The sequence below is a fragment of the Megascapheus bottae genome, chromosome X (assembly GCF_031878675.1).
Source record: "Megascapheus bottae isolate mThoBot1 chromosome X, mThoBot2.hap1, whole genome shotgun sequence".
NCBI lineage: Eukaryota > Metazoa > Chordata > Mammalia > Rodentia > Geomyidae > Megascapheus > Megascapheus bottae.
Genome location: NC_143547.1, coordinates 72,925,453 through 72,942,811, shown reverse-complemented (window position 1 = coordinate 72,942,811; position 17,359 = coordinate 72,925,453). Strand labels below are relative to the sequence as shown.

The 17,359-nt window shown below is 39.7% G+C and overlaps 1 protein-coding gene across 1 annotated transcript in view; it reads left to right on the top strand.

The window, feature by feature from the left end:
- The window catches only part of Gucy2f (guanylate cyclase 2F, retinal), a 106,206-nt gene that overhangs the window by 62,719 nt on the left and 26,128 nt on the right, over positions 1–17,359 (top strand). Inside the window, exons 7-9 of the mRNA XM_090326943.1 lie at positions 8,465–8,554; positions 9,447–9,623; positions 13,080–13,236. Coding sequence (XP_090183069.1) covers positions 8,465–8,554; positions 9,447–9,623; positions 13,080–13,236 — 424 coding nt within the window. The remainder of the gene's footprint in view (positions 1–8,464; positions 8,555–9,446; positions 9,624–13,079; positions 13,237–17,359) is intronic.

Below are 17,359 nucleotides of genomic sequence, written 5' to 3'. Positions count from 1 at the left end.
GATTACAAATTTTGTGAGAAATTTCAAATACCCCCAAAACCCATAAGGGGAAAGAGCAACAAACTAGGAGTTGGAAGACCATGATTTAGATTTACCTCTGCTACTGTCTGTCTAGTCGTTTGAACTTAGGCAATTCAGTCTTTGAGACTGCAATTTCTTTATACAAATACAAAGGAATGATTTAGGGATACCTAAGGTCTACTCCAATTCTCAAATTTACTGAATTGGCAGGAAAAAGCTATTCTTAGCTACTAGTGTTAATTAATGATCTAGAAGAAAGGCTGCAGTAGGACTAAGTCTAGTAAGGCCATATTAGGTACCAGAATGTATCAGTAAGTTAGGGCTTCTAGCAATGATGTTTACATTGTACTCTTTATAAAGGAACCACAAACTTCTATTCATAATAAAGATATATCCTAAAACAACTTTGAAATTCCACCTCACTCCAGTTAGAATGGCCATGATCAAGAAATCTAATAGCAACAGATCCTGGAGGGGATGTGGCCAGGAGGGATCACTACTACACTGTGGGAGTGTAATTCATTCAGCCACCCTGGAAAGCAGTATGGCGATTCCTCAAAAAACTAAACAGACCTCCCCCATGACCCAGCAATTCCACTACTTGGCATTTACCGAATCGTCCATAATCAAGGACATACTAAAGCCACTAGCACAAAGGTGTTCATTGCAGCACTATTTAACGAAGCTAAGATATGGAACCAATGCAGATGTCCCTCAATAGATGATTGGATCAAGAAGATGTGGTACTTATACACAATGGAATTCTATGATGCCATCAGATAAAATGACATTGCCCCATTTGGAAGTAAATGGAAAGACTTGGAAAAAATCTTATTAAGTGAAGTAAACCAGACCCAAAGGAACATAGGGTCAATGGTTTCCCTCATTTGTAATAATTAGTACACATCTAGCAGAGGAATACAATTGCATAAAACCTAGACACATAAGGCCATATAGGATGAGATTAAATGAAAGGGTCTTTAGGATATGGAAACAAGAGCTTTATCTTGTTTGATTGTTGTTCTTAATGTACTATGTTATTTCTCTTCTCCTTTGTTGCCCTTTGCTTAATTTCATATTGTTACTGTATCTGACTTTGGAACCTGGTATATTGTATATACGTTTATTTGGTTGTTTGAAATAGGAAAGGGAAGCTGGGAAAATAAGATGATTGGGATGGGGTGGGAGGAGGGAAGTGGGGACAAAACCATGAGAAAGAGAATCAATGTGTGAGAAATAATGGACCTACTACCTGGCGAATGTAACTTTAACCCCTCTACACATTACCTTGATAATAAAAAACAAAATGAAAAAAATACAGATATATCCTGAATTAAATGAGAGTTGTGTACAAGTGGGAACAGAAGTTCTAGCCGCTCAGATTGGTTCTGGAATAGTGTGGAGTACAGTGCTTTCTGTCATCTAAATCTATACCAGCAAAGCAGACTGTGCACATACAGAGTTATGGAAAAATACATATGAACCTAGTTATGCATGATCTTCACTAAGCTCTAGAAGTTCATTGGGTTTGCTGCTCTGTGATACGTCATATTCTTAGAGTCCCAAGTGTAGCATTTTACTTTGGCAATTATGTCCTGACTTCAAAGAACCAGAATATTCTGGTAATGTGATGAATATCCTGTTGATGACAAAATGTGCTCTTGTGTGTGTGTGTGTGTGTGTGTGTGTGTGTGTGTGAATACATGTGAATGTGTAACAAGCATGGCATGTATGTTGCCTAATATTGCAAGAATATACAATATACTCACATAATTATTTCTCTTATTTGAGAGCGAACACCCTTTTCTGGTGGGTGCTAAGTACTGACTGTGGGTGGCATAATGTAATTGCAAAGGGTATAGGATGATAGTTTTTTTATTGTATTTTATTTTCAGAATAATGTATAGATGGGCTACAGTTACATTCTTCAGGTATTGGTACATTATCTCTTGAACCTTGATATCCCTTCTCATGTTTTTGTTCCCCTTCTCCTCCCAGTCATTTTCCCTTCCCTATTTTCAATAAACAAATAAGTGTATATATAGTATACCAGTTACCAAAGTCAGATATAGAAACCACATAAGTGGAAAAAAAATAAGAGAAAAGAAATAACTTCACATAGTGCATTGTCCATCAGTATTGTCTATGCATTGGCTGACTTTTGTAAAATCCCAGGTAGAATTTTCAGTTTAAAACTTACCCTCTGATCTCTGTACAGGAGAATGTCCTCTTACTGGTAAAACATCAACTTTGTGCCAGTCCCTACTGTCTTCTGTGAGTCAGTTTTAGATTTCTGGATGACTGCAGAGCTGAATACAAATAACTTAGTGCGAGTTGAACAGGGTTGTATGAGTGAAGGAAGTAGAGGCAGATATGAGGCATGCAGAAAGTTGGGAGTGTTAGGTCTTAGATTGAACATGTATAAGCGTTACATGGAAGACTTAGTAAAATTCAAATTTCTAGTGCCACCCCCAGAATTTCTGATTCCATAAGTAGTGTTAGCTGGGACTTCACTTTTTGCCTTTCTAAATAGTTTCCATGTGACACTGATATAGCTGTTACAGGAGCATAACATAATTGGGTGGATGGATAGATAGACAGGGAACTATGTACATAGGTAAGTAGGTAGGTAGATAGATGAATGGACAGACAAACTGACTGATAGACAGGCAAATAGAAGGATGGATGGAGTGACAGACAGACAGGCAGATGATGGATGGATGGATGGTCAGACTGACCACTAGACAGAGAGAGACAGTAAAACATTTAGACGGATGGATAGGTGGATGGATGGAGGGAGGGACAGATAGATCAATAGACAGTGAGAAAGACAAAAAGAGACAGACAGATACATACACAGGCACACATACATACAGACAGACATATGGATGGATATTTAGACAGACAAACAGACAGACAGGCACGGAAGTAGGTAGATAGTTAGGTAGATAGGTTGGTATGTAGTTGGATTGATACATAGACGGATAGATGGATAGATGAATGGATAGATGGATGGATGGATGGACAGACAGTCAGATGGCAGACAGACAGATATATAGGCAGATATATAAACAGATAGATGGATGGATGGATAGACAGACAGACAAGCAGGTAGGTAAGTAGGTAGATAATAGGTATGTGGATGGATGGATGGATGGATGGATGGGTAAGAGGGTGGATGGATGGATAAATAAATAGATATATTGGTAGATGGATGGATGGATGGAGGGAAGGACAGACAGAATGATAGGGGAAAGACAGAGAGACAGACAGGCAGGCAGGTTGATAGGTAGGTAGGTAAGGTAGATAGATAGATGGACCTATAGACAGACAGACAAATGGATGGATGGGTGGATGGATGCATAGATGGTTGGATCAAGGGACAGCCAGACAACAAAAAAAACCAGACAGACAGATTGAAAGACAGAGAGACAGATAGATACATAGATACATAGGAAAACAGACAGACAGATAGATAAATGGACAGACAGGCATAGATAGGCAGATAGAGAGATAGATAGACAGATGGATGGATGAATGGATAGATCAACAGGCGGAAGGACAGACAGAGATAAATAGAAAGATAGATAAATAGATGGACAGATCAATGAGCAAATGAGCCGGTGGATGGACAGACAAACAGATAAACATAGATCGGTACATAGATAAATGGATGAATTGGTAGATGGGATGATGGACAGATGGATGGGTGGATGGATGAATAGAATGATGGACAGACAGCCAGAGAGACAGAGAGAGAGACAGGCAGATAAATAGGTAGATAGATAGGCAGTCAGACAGACAGATAAATAGATAGGCAAATAGGCAGACAGACATACATGTGGACAGATGATGGAAAAACAGGACAGAAAGATGGACAGAGAGGCAGACAGATAGGCAGAAAGACAAATATATGCACAAATGGACATATGGAGGCTAGACAGTCAGGCAAATAGATGGGCAGATATAGGGGCATACCAAAGGAAAGACAGACAGATGGAAGGATAGACAGGATAGGCAGACAGACAGACAGATGAATGTAAGGAGGATGGACAGAGAGGTAGACAGGCAGGTGGATGGATAAAAGAAAGGAAGGAAAGATAGATAGATAGATAGATAGATAGCTAGATAGATAGACAGAATGACTCATGGACAGATGGATAGATGGATGGATGGAGGGAAGGGCAGATGGATTGATAGATGGATGGACAGACAGATGGATGCACAACAGATGGATGGACAGATGGACAGACAGATTGATAGTTAAGTAAATAGGTATGTAGATAGGTGCTATGTGGATGGATACATGGACAGATAAGTAGGTAGGCAGATAGACCAATAGACAAACAGATGGACAAACATATATATATATATATGGATAAATAAATGGAAAGATGGATGGGAATACAGATATATGGAGAGAGAGAGGGACAGAGCGATAGATAGGAAGATAGAGAGAGATAGGCAGGCAGATACATAGGTAGTCAGACAGACTTATGAACATACTGACAAAGATAGATGGACAGATAAACACACAGACAGTGAACAGGCTGGCAAAGACAGATGGAAAGATAAACACACAGACAGATAGTCAGGCAGAGAGACACTCAACAGACCGACAGACAGATGGTTGGACTTATGGAGGATAGGCAGACAGACAGAGAGGTAGATAGGTGGATGGATGGAAGGATGGATGGATAGATAGATGGAAATGATGGATAGGTGGACCGAAGGATGGATAGATAGACAAGAGAGATGGGTGGATGGATGGAGGCAGGGAGGGAGGGAAGGAAGGAGGAAGGGACAAATGGATTGATGGATGGATGGACAGGTGGACAGACAGATGGATAGATGGATGAATGGACAGATGGACAGACACTCAGACAGACAGGTAGGTAGGTATGTGGTTAGGTAAGTAGTTGGATGGATATTCAGACAGGTGGGCAGATGGACAGATAGATAGGTAGATAGATGGACTATGGATGTATATACTTATAGGTCGATAGGTAAATAAATATATATAGATAGATGAACAGATAGGCAAATAGACAAAAAGACAAGTATACAGCTGGATATGAAGAGGATAGACAGAGACATAGGTAGGTACATAGATAGGTAGGTAGGTAGGTAGGTAGGTAGGTGGATAGATGGAGGGAAAGATATTTAGATAGATAGGTAGACAGATACACAAATAGATATATGGATGAATAGTTGGATTGATAGACAGATAGGCAGATAGATGGAGAGATGGATGGATGGACAGACAGACCAACAGACAGACAGACTGGTAGGTACTTAGGTAGGTAGGTAGGTAAATAGATAGGTAGATACAGACAGACAGAAGAACTGACATACAGACAGATAGACAGACATAATAGGTAGATGTATGAATTGACAGACATACAGATAGTTAGATACATACATATATAGTTACATAGACAGATCGATTTATTGATGGATCTATGGAGGATCAACAGACAGAGAGGTATGAAGGTTGATTGACAGAAGGAAGGACAGTTAGATTCATGGATGGATACATGGACAGAAGGATGGACAGAAAGACAGGCATATAGATTGACAAATGAATGGATGGATGGATGGACAGATGGGTTAATAGGCAGATGGATAGATGGACAGCGAACAGACACAGACAGGCTGGTAGGTATGTATATAGGTAGGTAGGTAGGTAGGTATGTGGATAGGTAGGTAGTTGGATGGATAGATAGATGGATAGACAGATAGATGGACAAATGGATGAACAGACTTATAGTCAGATAAGTACATATACTTATGTAGATAGATGGATCAATGGATCAATGGATGGATGGAAGATCAACACAGACAGAAGTAGGTAGGTGGATCGATGGAAGGAAGGATGGATAGATAGATAGGCAGACGAACAGAAACACAGATTGACAGACAGATAGATAGATGGACACATTGATGAACAGACTTACAGATAGATAGGTACAAATATATTGTTATGTAGATAGATGGATCAATAGATCAATGGAGAATAGACATAGAGATGTAAGTAGGTAGATGGATGAAAGGATGGATAGATAGAGACAGGGAGAGACAGGAAGGCAGGCAGATTAACAGAAAGACAGGCAGACAGACAGACAGACAGATAGATGGATAAATGGACTGATAGATATGCAGATAGACAGTGAGATAAATATATAGATAGATAAAAGATAAATGTGTAAATAGATGTATGGATGGATAGATGGACAGATGATGTACAAACAGATAGATACATAGATGGATAGGCTGATAGACCGATGAAGAGGCGAATGGATGGACAGAAGAGATAGACAGATATATGGATAGATGGATGGATTGTCAGATGGATGGACAGAAGGGTGGATGGACAGACAGACCAAGAGAGAGAGGGAGAGGCAGGTAGACAGGTGAATGGATGGAAGGATGGGTAGATAGAGGGAGAGATGGATAGATCTATGGACTGATATATGGACAGAGACTCAGACAGAGAAAGAGAAAGTCAGACGGATGGACGGATGGATGGATGGATGGATGGATGGATGGATGGATGGATGGATAGATGGATGGATGAATGAATGGAAGTGAAAAGACAGATAAATAGATAACTAGATAGGCAGACAGACAGAAGGACAGAGACAGACAGATATATGGACTGATATATGGACAGAGTCACAAAGAGGATTAGACAGACAGGTAGGTAGATAGATGGATATGTGGATGGATGGATGGATGTAAGGAAGATAGAGAGGTAGGTAGGTAGATGGATGGATGGAAGGAAGGATGAATGGATAGATGGACAGATGGATGGAGAGACAGTCAGATAGACATACAGGCAGATGGATGTATGGATTTATGGATGGATGGGGAGATGGACAGGAAGATAGGTGGATAGAGAGGTAGGTAGATATATACATACAGGGACAGAGATAGACAGACAGACAGGTAGCTAGGTGTATGGATAAATGGATAGATGGATGGGTGGGAGGGTGGGTGGGTGGACAGACAGACAAACAAGCAGAGAAAGGCTTCAGCCATTCTGCAGCAGACAACTAGTCTGATCTCTATGACCAGTGAGCTGGGCTTGTACACTTTTGTTCTTTAGCTGAAATCAGTTGGAGCCATTTGCTGGCTTAACAACTTTGAGCTTCGTGGCTTAGATTTTTTTCTACCTTCTATCTTGCAAATATAATGTAACCCTTCTATTAATTACAATAAAAAATTTAAAAAAATTAAAATAAATTTTTTTTCTAACACAGAATGCTCAAGCGTTATTCAGCTGCCTTTGGCTCCCATTAGCTTTGGCTTCTGGAAGATTTGCAATTGTGCTGCTCCAGCTAGATGTGTTTCCTCAATAAGAGAATGGGTACCTTCTCTTATTGTCAGAATTTGATTGCACCAGAGCTCTTTGCTTCTTGCTCTCTACTTGATGACAACTTGGTACAGTCTATAATGGAATCTCCAGGCTCTAGATAATAGATGCAAAAGCATTTTGAAGAGTAAAGAGTATTGTGCAAATGTATGGGGTTATTGTTATTACACAGGAAAAGGAATCTATATTCATAATGCTTTTTAAAATTTTGGAGTTGGACAGAACGAAACAAGGCTTGATGATTGATGAATACTTGAGGCTATGCACATAGAAGAAAATTCCCTACCAGAACTGATGTTGAAGTGATGACCATAAAATAAGTGGTTTTGATTTGACAGCAGCTTAAAAAAAGCAATTTTGCATCTCCAAAGTTAAGATTAAATGCTAATTACCCATATTTGATCATTATACACATGTGGACATATATCAAATTCTCACACCATGATCCATAAGCATATAAACATGAAACAATAAAATAGTTTTGAATGAAAAAAGTTGGCAATAGATTTGGAACTCTACTTATATTACTACCATTGTGTATTTGTGCATTGAAATAAATAATGCGTAATTTACATTTACGCCAGCCAGTTTCTGATTAAAGCATAAAGAGTTCTTCTGCCAATAGCCTGTCCTAAAAGAGAAAAAAATGATTGAGGGAAAAGAAAGAAACATTTGCTGCCTTACATCCCCAACACAGATGCCTCAAGGCAGTAGGAATTGCAACTTCCAACCATCACCATTAATCGCAGAAAACCTGATGCTGTATCATTTAGCTAAGAATAAGTGAAATGACCCAGAACGTTCTGCACCTAGTTAAGGAAGGCATTTCTAAGAGTAGCATCATCCTTGATTCCTTTTTTTGAGATCTGCATACCCGAAATGGCTTCCACCAGTTAATTGGCATTTTTAGCTTTTTCTCTTTGGCCTCATCTTAGCACAGAATACAGAAATTCAGAGTTAGAGGGTGGGAGTGGAAGGGAGAAAAATCAGTTTCGCTTGGGGAAGTGATATTGATTTCAAGTTTCCGGTAACTAAATCTCATCATTATTTTCTACCTTTTCTTTCCAGGGTGATTGGGTATGGTTGAAAAAGTTCCCTCCTGGAGAGTTTGGAGATATTAAGTCCATCAAATCAAAAGCAAGTGATATGTTTGAAATGGTATGCAACATGTTCACTTATATATATTTCTAATAAAATTATAATGATTTTGTCAAAGTTATTAATATCAGCTAGTTAGTTCACTTAAGAAACCAAAACAGAGCTGTGCATGATGGCTCATGGCTATAATCCTAGCTACTCAGGAGGCTGAGATCTGAGGATCATGGTTCAAAGCCAGCCTGGTCGCTAAAGTTCGTGAGATTCTGATCTGCAATTAGCCACTAGAAAACTGGAAGTGGCGCTGTGGCTCAAGGGATAGGGTGGTATCCTTGAGCTGAAGAGCGCAGGGACAGTGCCCAGGCTCAGGCATAGGGTGGTAGTTTTGAGCTGAAGAGCTCAGGGATAACATGAAGGCCAGAGTTCAAACCCCATGACAGACCTCCTCTCTCCCCCACAAAAGAACTAGTAATCTATGTATGGAATTTAGGTAAGGCTATTATATAGCAGTTTTAGTTGCATTTTACTTTTTTGTTCTCCCCTATTTCTCAGGCATATCCCTGTAAGAAAGGCAACCTATTCTTCTCTTTACTGTACTCTCAGTCTTTTTGGATCATTGCACTCCATTCTAGAGAGTTTGAAAGGAATTGGAAGAAGATCCCAGGTCTAGCATTCATTTAAAGAGTGCTGAGAGAGATCCTTTCTTAAATTTCCTTCTTTGGCTATTGCATTCATTTTCTATTGGTGCTGTAATGCAATTAGTACATACTTAGTTGCAAGTTGTGATTTCACAGTTCTGTAGATAAGAAGTGTAGGAAGACTCAGGTGTTATGTTCAGCATTTCACAATGCTGATGTCAAAGCATCATTTTTTTGTCAGCTGTGTTGGGTTCTTTCCTGGAAACTTTTCTTGGGAACTCATTTCTAGTCTTATTCTCTTTTTTTTCTGTGTCCAGATGAAAGATCTGCGTCATGAGAATATTAATCCTTTATTGGGTTTCTTCTATGATTCCGGGATGTTTGCCATTGTGACAGAATTCTGTTCTCGAAGGAGCCTTGAAGATATATTAATAAACGAAGATGTGAAACTTGACTGGATGTTTAAATCATCACTCCTGCTGGATCTCATCAAGGTTAGCAGAAAGACTAAGGAAACTGAAATTTCCCTGTAGATCAGAACTCTAATGTTTGGGGATGCTTTATTTTCCTCAGCTCCTGCAACCATTTCACTCATCAATTTTTCTTTCTGAAGTCTGCCTCCTTAACTTCCCCACAAGTCCTACAGTCCATATGTGTTATTTTGTTGTTGGTAATGGTGGTAGTAGTCATGGAGCTTGAACTCAAGGCCGGGATGCTGTCCTCGCGCTTTTGTGATTATGTCTATCACTCTACCACTTTGAGCTACAGCTCCACTCCTGGTTTTGGGGTGGTTAATTGGAGATAGGCATGTTACAGACTTTCCTGCCTGGGCTGATTTTTAACGGGGTTCCTCAGATCTCAGCATCCTAAGTCACTGGGATTACAAGCATGAGCTACCAGTGCCCAGGCCCAGTCTGTGTTTGTTATAAGGTACTGATACAGAAACTGTTTGCTGACCTATGTTCTCAGTTTAAAGGCCAGGTTTTTCTTACTTCCTGTTTGCTATTAAGCTCTTTCCTTTATCAAGCAAACTTTTCTTCCATCTCATTTGTTTGCTTTATGGCTCATTAGACAGTATTGATTTCTAAGATTATTAGTGATACTTAGCCCTTACTATTTTTCTTTTTTTTTTGCCAGTCCTGGGCTTGGGCTCAGGGCTTGAGCACTATCCTTGGACTTTCTCAAGGCTAGAGCTCTACCACTTGAGCCTCAGCACCACTTCCAGCTTTTTGCTATGTATGTGGGGTACCGAGGAATTGAACCCGGGTCTTCATGCATGCTAGGCAAGCACTCTACCACTAGGCCAAACTCCCGGCCCCAACCCTTACTATTTTTCACCTTCTAAAAGTTAACTCAGTGTAGAACTAGAGGAGTCTTTTCGTGTGTGTGTGTGTGTGTGTGTGTGCACGCGCGCGCGTGTGTGTGTGTTTGTGTGTAACTCAGCAAATCTATTCTCAATGTTAAGAACTATCACAGCAATGAAGGTTCATGAAATGAGTGCATGAACTCCATGAAATGGTATGTCAAATTATATGCATTTGCATTTCTAGAGAGCTGGTCTAGATAATGAATTACCTGTTGAGTCTTCTGCCCATTGATCACATTTTGATTTTTGTATAGTCAACTTTCCTATAGTGGGCTTAGAAGGGGAAGATATGACTTCATTCAAATTCTCCATAAGATAGATGTGATTACCCCTCTTTTACTGAGTCTCAGCAAAGCTAAATGAGACTTTCTTTGTTATACATTGACTAGCATAAATTGTAGGTAGTAATACATGTTGATCAGTGGCAGAAGTGATAATAGAATTCAAATCTCCTGATTCCTATTCTAGTACTCTTTCTGCTCACCCTGTAATCAAAGCTCAGTGAGTTTTATGATTTTCAATGACAGTTTTCTCAGGCCTGTGATGGATTAGGCAACCTGAGAAAAAACCTTCAACCATAGTAACCTCTGCTTTGGAAGTACTGCAGAGGTGGCTTCTCTGAAAACACAAGATATAAAGCATCCAAATAAAAAGCCGAGCCAGTACCTAAAATGACTCTTGGCATAAGCAATTCTAAGACAACTGCACTAGAATACAACATATTTATATGTAGAATGATTAAATCTTTTCTGACAGAGAATCTTGGCAGATTGCATTCTATGTGTCATGTAAAGGTGCCAAGCAAGCGCAGAGGTCAGAAATGCTTAGCTTTCTTCTCCTATTCGTCATCTATTTATAACATAAAAAACCAATATATTAAATTGACATTTAAAATCAAGTGATAAATATGTAAGAAACAGAAACTGACATTTGTTCAACCCTCTCTCTTCATATCTTTTTACCCAGAGTTAACAAATGCTAATATTTTGGTGTCTTGAAATTCATTTCAAGTATATTTATGCTCTAGATGATATTTCTTGTTGTTGAGGCAGGGATTTATTATATAGTCCAGGGTGGCCTGGAACTCACAATCCTCCTGCCTCATCCTCCTAACTAGTGGGATTACAGAAGTGCTCTATTATGGTATGGCTAGGTATTTGTTTGTTTAATAGGCATTCTGTCACATAGTTCTGTTTGGAGTTCTGTCTTATGGTGGCACATATAGATTTATCCTTTTTGTGCTAGTCCTGGGCTTGAACTCAAGTCCCGGGCACTGTCTCTCTGAGTTTTTATGCTCAGAGCTAGTTCTCTATCACTTGAGTGACAGCTCTATTCTAGCTTTTTAGTAGTTAACTGGAGATAGAGAGTCCCACGGACTTTCCTGCCCAGGCTTGCTTTTGAAACTCAGTCCTGAGATCTCAGACTCCTAACTAGCCAGGATTACAGGCATGAGCTACCTGCTCTGGGAAGATGGATCTTAGTTTTTTTTGGCAGTCCTGGGGTTTGAACTCAGGGCCTGAGCACTGTTCTTGGACTTTCTCAAGGCTAGAGCTCTTCTACTGGAGCCTCAACAACACTTCTGGCTTTTTACTCTGTATATAGTAACGGGGAATCAAACCTGGGTCTTCGTGAATGCTAGACAAGCACTCTTCCACTAGGCTGAACACCCGGCCACGGTGTATATTATTATTATATTTTTGCCAGTCCTGTGGCTTGAACTCAGGGCCTGAACGCTATCCTTGGGCTTTCTCAAGGCTAGAGCTCTACCACTTGAGCCACAGCACCACTTCTGGCTTTTTCTATGTATTTGGTACCAAGAAATTGAACCTGGGTCTTCGTGCATGCTAGGCAAGCACTCTACCACTAGGCCAAACTCCTGGCCCCTGATGTATATTATTTTTAAGTGCTGCAGAATATTCAAGAATGCATGGTGAATCTAGCCACTTCTTTTTTTTCTTTTTATTGTAGTTAATAGAAAGTTTACATTACATTCGCCAGATAGAAGGTGCATTACTTCACAAACTTTGATACCCCTTCTCATGTTTTTGTAACTTTACTTATATAATGTTCTAAAAGGAAAGCTACAAGAATCACTCTTCTGTCTCTTTTGTGCATGGGGCTAACAGATGCTTCTCAGGAGAAGTAGAATCCCTTGTTCACAGAATATACATGTTTAAAATCCTTAACAGCTCTTGCCAAATTACCCACCCAAAAGGTAATAACAGTTTCCACTCCTTGCCAATAATGGATGAGAGGTACATTTGACTTGTTGAGGAAAATCATAATTCCCTACTTCCTGGCAATTATGGATCTATGGATCCATCTTGTGTCTGAAATACCAATCAATACCCCAGTAACACATATTTCTCAGGAACTACAACTATGATTCTTCATCAAAGCTTCACATTGAAAGGGAGAAGGGATCTAAAAATCTTCTCAAAGGTTTGCATTCCCTGCATATTAGAGAAAAAAAGCTCAATTCTGGATCGTAATAGCTCATGCCATTAACAATTTCAGAAAGTGGCTCTAAAAGCACAAAATAGTTACATAAATTCTTAAATAAATTCTTTTGTGTTATCTGCAGGGCATGAAGTACTTACACCACAGAGAGTTTGTTCATGGGAGGCTAAAGTCTCGAAACTGTGTTGTAGATGGACGTTTTGTGTTAAAAGTGACAGATTATGGTTTTAATGACATTTTAGAAATGCTGAGACTTTCTGAAGAGGAACCTCTAGTGGAAGGTAAGCAAAGAATTGGACCCTTCTGATGCTTGCAAGGTACCTCCAAGGTTCAAACAAAAAATATGCATTGAATTAAAGCTCCAGGCTGATTTCAACTCTTCACTTTTGTTGAAAATCCAGCCTTATTTCCAAGCCAAGGGACTTGAATAAAGTTTGCATGCTGTAACCTCAGCCCAGCCTCTCCTTCTAAACAAAGGCTGTGCAATAATGTGCAGTTCCTGCTGTGGCAGGATTAGGCTGCATTGTTTAGAGACCCCAGCAGTCCCTAGAGAATCTTGCTGAGTGCTAGGCACACAGTAGGTGCTCAATAAATACTTGTCAAATTGAATGGAGGGTAATTTGGAAGCTGGACTCCCACAAAGTGCATTCTGGAATGGGATGTCCCTAGAGCATACCAGCACTGTGTCTTTGACAGAAAAAAACAAGGAGTGACCCCCAGAAAATAAATGCTCTATGTGTTGTATGGGTTGACTAGCAATGGACAGAATGATAGCTTTGTAGTAAACAAGAAGGCATGTATAGAATGTCCATTTTGTGTTTTTGTCTTTTTTCTAGGGCACCAGTGACAGCGTTAAGCATCCTTTAGGGATCATAATGGATCAAAGCAAAAGGGGAAAATCTGAGGAGGGGGAGGGAGAACCATGGGTAATGAACTGACAGAAGAGGGACAGAGGGAAAAGGAGAAGAGGACAAACAGGGTGAAATCCATATAGGATACTTGGGCATTGCAGCTTTTAACCAAAACTGTGAAAGTGAAGAAGAGATATCTGGACAGGAAACCACAAAGAAGCAGACATAACAAAAAGAGAGTGAGTGAGAGATGCAAAGGTGCAACATTTATTCCTATTCACAGAAGAATCTTTAGCATTATAATTTTTTTTCAAACTGCTAATTGTACCACTCAGGAAAAAAGAATGCCCCATGCAGTGCAATCATCAATGGCACCATCTTGTTCTGTAGAGGACTGTGGAACACTAAATTTTAGGAAGAAATCTAGTCCAACTCTCATTTTACATATGAGACAAATAAGGCTTATTGATTTTTGGAATCATGCAGCTACTTTGCAGCAGTTCTGGGCCTTTCATTGAGGGTTTGTGAAACCCGGCCCCTTCAACCCATCCAAAGGGGAAACCTTTAATTTCCTTTTTCTTTGCTCATTCATGCTTTGGAAGAGTTGAAGCTGCCAATAATCACAATGGAATGCATGGGATATTGCCACTCTCTCTCTTCTGGATCTATTCTTGTTTTTAGTTGTGCAGCAATTGTTTGGCTAACTGTAGTTTGAAAGCTTAGAATACTTGTCTTGTGCCTAGTTCTACAAGAGGATTTTAAGACAACAGCTGCAGAGGTAACAAGTATGTAGCATTGTGTCCAAATTATCATGCAGAAAAACATGGATCACCTAGCTTTCCAGAGTTTCATTTAATTCACAGACTGGCTACTTTCTTTTTTTTTTATTTAAGATTTTTTTATTGTAATTAATAGAAGGGTTACATGATATTTGCCAGGTAGAAGGTGCATTAATTCACATACATTGATACCCTTTCACATGTCTTGGTCCCCATTTCCCTCCCCCCCACCCCTCATCTTGTTTTCCCCCCTTCCCTATCCAATTTCAAATAACCAAATACAAATATATCCGATATATCAGATAACAAAGTGAGATACTGTAGCAGTATGAGATAACCAAGGGATAGCAAAAGAGATGAGAGATAACATAGTACCTTAAGGACAACAATCATTTGTTACATGGCTTTTGTTTCTATGTCCTAGAGGTCCTTTCAATTAGCATCATACTATACGGCCTTTTGTATCAAGGTTTTGCTCTATTGCAAATCTCTGCTATAAGAGCCCAAGGTTTCTACTGATTATGACAAATGAGGGAAACCATTGAGCCTAAGTTCCTTTGAGTCTGGCTTACTTCACTTAATATGATTTTTTCTAAGACTTTCCATTTCCTAACAAATGGTGCGATCAGACTGGCTACTTTCAAACTTAAGGACATCTGCTTGTCATAAAGGATATCCTCTCTCTCTCTCTCTCTCTCTCTCTCTCTCTCTCTCTCTCTCTCTCTCTCTCTCTCTCTCTCTGTGTGTGTGTGTGTGTGTGTGTGTGTGTGTGTGTGTTTGTGGTTTTCATTGTCTGTATCTTCCTGTCTCCCTCTCCGTCTCAGCCTATTTCTCCATTCTCCAATTTGCTGTCTGTTTTTCATACCCTGCAGCCAGGGGGAGCTTTCTAATCTACAAATTGGATTGCTTTACTGCTGGGCCTAAATTCATTGAATGACTTCTCATTGCTCTTAGAACAAATTTCAAGTTATGAGCCCTGGTCTAGTCTTTGCTGAGTTCTCATGCTTGGTCATTTGCTTTCCATTTCCATGCACCAGCCAGGCTGAACTTTCAGTTGTTTATTTACAGTCGGTAGGCTTTTTCTTCATTCCCAGACTATTACATATGCTGCTGTGTCCTCTGCTTGAATAGTCTTCCTTCCTCATTTATCCTAGCCTTATCTAGCTTTGGCTAAATTCTACTCCTCTTCTAAACTTTTTTTTTGCCAGTCCTGGGGCTTAAGCTCAGGGTCCAAGCATTATCCTTGTGCTTTCTCAAGGCTAGAGCTCTACCACTTGAGCTAGAGCACCACTTCTGGATTTTTCTATGTATGTGGTACCAAGGAATTGAACCCAGATCTTGGTGCATGCTGAGCAAGCATTCTGCCACTAAGACAAAGTCCTGGCCCCTCTACTCCTCTTTTTAGACTCAACTTCAGTATTATTATGTTGCCAGGTTTTCCTTGACCCTCCACACTCAGTTAAATTGCCCTCTTTGTGCTCCTTTATGGCCTCAACATTCCTTCAAATATACTTTGCTAGTATTATTCATGTAATTAGCTTTGTTTTCCCTACACCCAAAGGATACATTTTGTGAAGGCCCCAAACAGGTGTAATTCACTTTGTGGTTTTACTGTACATGACATAGTAAATATTTGTTGAGTAATAGTGAGTAAAATAAAACAAAGGAACTTGCTCCTTTCCTTTAGATGACAAAGCTCACAGTATTTGATGGGAGGAAGACCTAAGGAAGTCAGTTGGCTTAACTTCCATTTTCACATAGGGAAACTGAGGTTCAGAAAGACAAGGTATACAGCAGTCAATGTGAAGCTTTGACCATAAGTCTCTTGACTTTCAGTTCTCTGTTCTTTTATACTATACTGCAGTATTTCCCCAAAGTTAAATTTATTACCACAGTAAAGCTCAGCTTTAGTACTGGCTCCATCTCATACCAAAAAGCCAAAGTAATTTTTCTAGCTTTTCTGAGAATTCAACCCTAATGGTAGCTAGTGGCTTTTACTTGGTTTTGGAGTGGGGATGAGGCAATTGGAATGGGTTATAAGTGAATTCATCACTATCCACACTATCAGCTAGGTAAGGATAGTGCAGATACAGCCTCATTTTAGCCATTAACAACATACATGTCAGTGCTCTCTGAAAATACTATTTGGTTATGATTGTCTTTAATTAGTGTGCTTTTTACCAGAGAATTTTGCTCTTTTCTATTCTTATGCTTTTAAATGTGCAAGGAGAGGATGCTGGGAGAAGCCAGATCCACACAATTTTCTAGGCTCTAAAATACCATTTCTGCTGCCTGTCCAACCATGGAGCTTGAAGTCACCACCAAAAATGTAATTTTAACTACTTTTATGACCCAATCTTTTAAATTTGATTTGGAAACGGCAATTCTTTTAGGCAGCGAGACATATAGTATCTAGAGCAAAAGCACTGTAGTGAGTTTATCAAACTTCCATAAGACATTATTTTGTGGAAAGTCAGAGAAGCCTGATAGGATGACAAAGGATGCGATACCTGGATGAGACCAGAATTTCTGTATTTCTGTGTGTGTGTGTGTGTGTGTGTGTGTGTGTGTGTGTGTGTGTGTGTGTGTAATGGGGCTGGAACTCAGGGTCTGGGTACTGTATCTGACCTTTTCCCCTTTTTCTTTTTACTGTTCCTGGGGCTTGAATTCAAGGTGCTAACCCTGAGCTCTTTTGTTCAAGGTTAGTATTCTTCCACTTGAACCACAGCACCTTTCCTGACATTTTTGGTGCTTAATTGGACTTTCCTGCTCTA